At 40.6% G+C, this 4,753-nt stretch overlaps 1 protein-coding gene across 2 annotated transcripts; it reads right to left on the bottom strand.

Moving 5' to 3' along the window:
- Nucleotides 1-799: 799 nt before the first annotated feature.
- LOC135616170 (type I inositol polyphosphate 5-phosphatase 5-like) lies at nucleotides 800-3,817 on the bottom strand. Of its 2 annotated transcripts, XM_065115356.1 has the most exons (10): nucleotides 3,609-3,817; nucleotides 3,414-3,501; nucleotides 3,254-3,325; nucleotides 3,058-3,148; nucleotides 2,860-2,964; nucleotides 2,081-2,600; nucleotides 1,804-1,997; nucleotides 1,579-1,687; nucleotides 1,235-1,383; nucleotides 800-1,151 (listed from the first exon to the last, which is right to left on the bottom strand). In XM_065115356.1, exons 1-10 carry the CDS (start codon nucleotides 3,660-3,662, stop codon nucleotides 935-937), a joined length of 1,599 nt encoding a protein of 532 aa, XP_064971428.1. In that variant the 5' UTR covers nucleotides 3,663-3,817; the 3' UTR covers nucleotides 800-934. The 2 variants fall into 2 exon arrangements, with proteins under 2 accessions (XP_064971428.1, XP_064971426.1); XM_065115354.1 differs by having other exon boundaries at nucleotides 3,058-3,325.
- Nucleotides 3,818-4,753: the final 936 nt, after the last annotated feature.

Genomic DNA, 4,753 nt, shown 5'->3' with positions numbered 1-4,753 from the left:
TGCATCCAAATAGGTTTCTCATAAAAATACAAACTTGATATCAAAATGCTAATATCAACCAGAAACAAGATAAACAGTAAAGCAATAAATTATTCACACAGTTAGACCAAATTTTTAACGTGAAAAACCTAATACGGAAAAAATTATAGGACCATAATCCACCTTAAACTTTTACTTTCAATAGCAATGATAATAGGTATATAATAAGTCTTTTTTAAAATAATAAGAGGATCAATAAGATCATATATCTTCACTCAAAAATAACATATCTTCGTCTCATCATAATAGAATTTTAGATCTCACAAAATGAATATCATAGAAAAGTACCTCAGGGTAAACTAAGTATCAATACCGTTAGAATAGTAGAAGTTGATGTAAGAATTCTCTTTTTGAGCCAAAATTGATAAAGTTGAACCGTTGATCTCTAACTGCACAAACGCACGTCACTGCACAAATCCCTTTCCTTTTTACCGCCCTAAACTGTACGCCTTTTTTTCTTTTAATTATTGATTTAGGCTCCTTTTAATTATTGATTTGGGCTATAAAGCTCAATTGTTCGGTCCACGCCCACGGCTGAACCCAACACAAAATAACTACATATCTTAGTGAAGATTACTATGGCCTTTCACCATACTTTTAGAATAATATTGATGCGGTTGTCACAAAATTGTCCACCATCATCTTCTTTTTTGAACTAGATGATGAAGCCTAGTTTCTTATATTGCATGAGCACTGGGTTAATTCTATGAGATAATCAAAATGCTTTAAGTATATTAAACTTAGTAGTGCATTAGTAATAAGAACAATAAGCAAGACTCTATGATTAGGCTTCTTGATATCCATGTTAGCATGGTATCATCAGCAAGAGCTATAAGCCATCCACCACATCATATTCGACAACTATGTCGAGTTGCATAGCACAAATGCCTTTTAGTTAGTACTCAAAGAAGCTGTGCCTTTGAGGCATGACCTCATCCAAGGGGATCCCCGCACCCACACTGGAGCAGCGCTTTCTGTGTCTACCATTATTGCTGTTGTCCACCCGAGCCTTGAACACAGCACAGACAGGTCTGTGATCAGAGAATCTCGACTCTCCTCTTATGTACTGAAGCTGTTCTATGCCATTGCCATACCATAATATCCTATCACACCTATGTCACAAAGATTAATTATGTTAGATTTCCTGTAGCTGCTAATAACTGGTTTTGTTCTCGCATCGAAAGATGGTTATTACCATGCCGGTGTTCTGCGCTTCCTTTTGGATTTAGTCATCTCCCCGGCATATGCATCGGAGTTGTGCCAGTACTTGTATGTAGGAGCGAAGTAGATCTTCCCTTCTTTCCACCCATCGAACACCCTTCCCGCTTCGCGCTCTGTCATCAACTGTAATCAGCAGTTCAACAACAAAAAGGATGTAAAATTAAGCATCAGTCTTCTGATGGATATCTATTCATATGAAGCATTCCATAGGAGAAGCTAAAGATTTGTAGCTCAAACTGAAACAGTACATATCAAGTAATGCTGCACGTACTTGAGTGCATTTGATTACTTGATACTGATGAGTAGATAATTCCGTACCTGGTCTTTGTCTAGAAGAGCATCCCAATCATTAACCTCCAGTAATGTTCGTGCGTCATGATAGCTCAGTGAAATCCGGTAGTTCAAATCACCGAGCCATATCACGCGACTACAGCAGATTGAAATGCACTAGATTAGCATGTCAAAAAACAACGTTTACATTTCTAGAGTTTGCATGAAAGAGAGAGAGAGAGAGAGGGAGAGAGAGAGAGAGAGAATAGATACTCATGGTCAAGGATCTTTTCAGGGATTTGACTATCTGGTGTCTTGCAAATCGTCGGGAATTGTGTGCTCTTAAGGATCTCAGCAACATCCGCGTTCCTCTTCAGCTCGTCACCTTCCTTCTCGCCCGAAGTCAGGTGGCTGCAGACGAAGCAAAAGCTCGTCCGGTGCAACGACATGCTCATCGCAATGCAACCCTAGCAAGATCACACTTCCTGTCAGCAACCACCAGAGCTTTTATCTGTGTCATTGAAGCTGAAAGTTATGTAACTCCATCAACCTTGTTACCCAGGCAGCCCATGATTCCTCTCCCGACAGAGGCCATCCTTAGATGACCGATGTGTTGCACGAGCTCGCTTCGGACCCATACGGCGAGGAAGATGCCCACCATTTGCTTGCTCGCGATGAGGCAGTATTTCCCGTTGTTTCGGACTTCATAGCTCGCGTGACGTGACATGGAGTAGCACTCCTCCGACGAGCCTGAGCAGCCGCTGTCGACGAACTCCCTGGGCTTCCTTGTCCTTCGTCGGACGCCGCAGGCCTCAACTTCACAGTTGCATGTCTTGACAAGGGGATTGTCGACACCGTAGTTCTTGCTGAGGACTTTGAAAGAAGACTTTTGGGACAAGTGGCCGGTCGTCGACCTGGATTCCTTATAGTATATTGAGACATTTGAGTCGTCGACCTCGTCGCGGGGCTCGTTGAGGGCTTGACTGATGAGAGCAAGCCATTTGGCAGCAGGCTCGTTGTCCTCCATCACCAACACATTCCCTGCATTTAACGGAACTATTTCCTGAAACCTGTGAAGGAGATAGACAAGGAAGGAATCCAAATCATTAGCGACCGTGTCATAATGACAATTGTCTTGATTACATAAGTCTAGAATGTTTGTAACAATCCATAATGACAATTGAATTGATCGATGCCATGGCTCATGATCATTTGTCAGCAACTTTCAACCTCTCTAGCTATAGGTTTTGGTGCCGTACATCCTTTGGATCAGCTGTCATCATGCAGGAAAAAAGAAGAAAGGCAATGCATGGCCGTAGAGCTTCTTACCCTAATACATAGATATCAGAGTATCCTCCTACTTGTAGGAAATCTTGAAGGTCGAGGCCAATGTTTGGAGACTTTCCTGCAACATTCCATGTTCCAACAAATATCCTGCAATGCATGTAGACTTGGAACTTAACATATAAACACAACGTTTAGCCAATATTAATCCAACATGAATATATAGATTGCATGTAATCTTACCGATACTCCTGGCCTCGATCAAAACCTTTTATTCTGGGTCTCTCCAGAACAGACAGGTTCAGACGTCCAACTCGTGAACTCCTGTTTCTGCCTGAAGAGAAAGAAGTTTTAGACGACATATCAAATGCTAGATTTAAATCATCTTGCCATTTAACACGGGTATCACGTTCGTTTGTGCAATGGATCCACGAACCACCTGAAAAGCTTTTCTTTATTACCGGATATGCCTCCGCAAGACCTCTCTTGGACATGTACCTGCTCTCCAGATCTTTTTCGAAAGAAGAAGAAAATCTCAAACGCTTTAGATGAGCAAAATTGTGGAATAAGACATAAATATGAGATAAAAGATCTAGTACCAAAAAGGATCTCTTTTTCTGCGATTATATCTCCATCCGGGCCTCTCTTGTTCTTTCCCTTTCTCCTGAAAATTCTTGGCAATATGGACTGCAACACCGTATATATTAGTGAGACGAGAAAGCTAGCCAATCAAGAACATGTTCAGCTTCTGGCAAGAACTCAAAGCAGCAGCAGCAGCAGCAGCAGACACATACCTTTTTGCTTTTGTCGTCCTTTACAGATTCATCAGCTGTTCTGGATTTCGTCATGTCGTCAGAGAGCCCGTTGAATGGCTTCCAATTCAGGAGTGCCTTTGGTTTGTATGCTGAGCCGTCGGATGTCCTACTTCCACCAGGGAGATTTTTATGGCAGAAACGAGCTGAACTGTGTTGGCTAAAGGAAGAAAGCTCTGGATGGCAGGTAAATGATAGGAACAAAGAGGGAGACAGTGGTTGAAGAGAGGTTCTATTTCTGTGTCTGCAGTTATTGGCTTTAGCTTGTTTTTAGCTATTGTTTGTAGAAAAGAAACGCTTGTGTCACCTTCTTTAGAAACCTAACCTACAGAAAGAGAAGACTCAGTCTTCATCCCCCAATCCTATCCATGTATTGCACCTGCATGGCTAGCATATAAGTAGAACATAAAGCAAAACTAATTAATATATGAATTATCTGATCACATCCTGACCAATAATACTTATGCCAAGAGAAAAACCATTAGATACAAATATGCTGAAATAAATTATATCTACACATTTGTTACCACGTTGGATAATTATATTACTAACTTTATTGAGTTTAAATCATTGATCCAAAATACGTCGGTCGATGATCAAAGGGAAAAGATAGAAAATAAAATATCTTTTTGCCCTACCATATTTCCATGCCATTAGAAATTATGAAGATTATATCATATCTCAGTCTTAAGTACCGATTGCAATCCCTTTTACTTTCAACTACATGTTCGAATAGGCATCTGCGACAAATCTATGCCGTATCCCTGTAGATAGGATTGTGTTAGATTAATGGGCCAAGAACAGATGAAATCGAGACACAAGTATTGGTCTATCAGTGAGTTATTTCATGTTTGACGTACGCAATCATCAAGATACGTAGTGAATGACCCAAACTTAAATGCCATGGTTTTTCAAACCTAATTGATGCTTTGACTGGAGAGAGAATGAATCAAATATACTAGATGAATGTTTTCCTGGGTTGCAAGCATCTGATATATGAAATGGACATGATTGGTCCCTTTTGATTTGGTGATTGTACCATTGTCTATCTAGGAGAGATCGTGTTGTTTTGACTAAGAACGTGGCATGCACCCCCTCTTGTGGGAACAAATTCCATTCAACTTTTA

The sequence above is a fragment of the Musa acuminata genome, chromosome BXJ2-7 (genome assembly GCF_036884655.1).
Source record: "Musa acuminata AAA Group cultivar baxijiao chromosome BXJ2-7, Cavendish_Baxijiao_AAA, whole genome shotgun sequence".
NCBI classification, from domain to species: domain Eukaryota; kingdom Viridiplantae; phylum Streptophyta; class Magnoliopsida; order Zingiberales; family Musaceae; genus Musa; species Musa acuminata.
The sequence above is the reverse complement of the archived record's forward strand: the minus strand, read 5'-3'. Positions and strand labels throughout refer to the sequence as shown.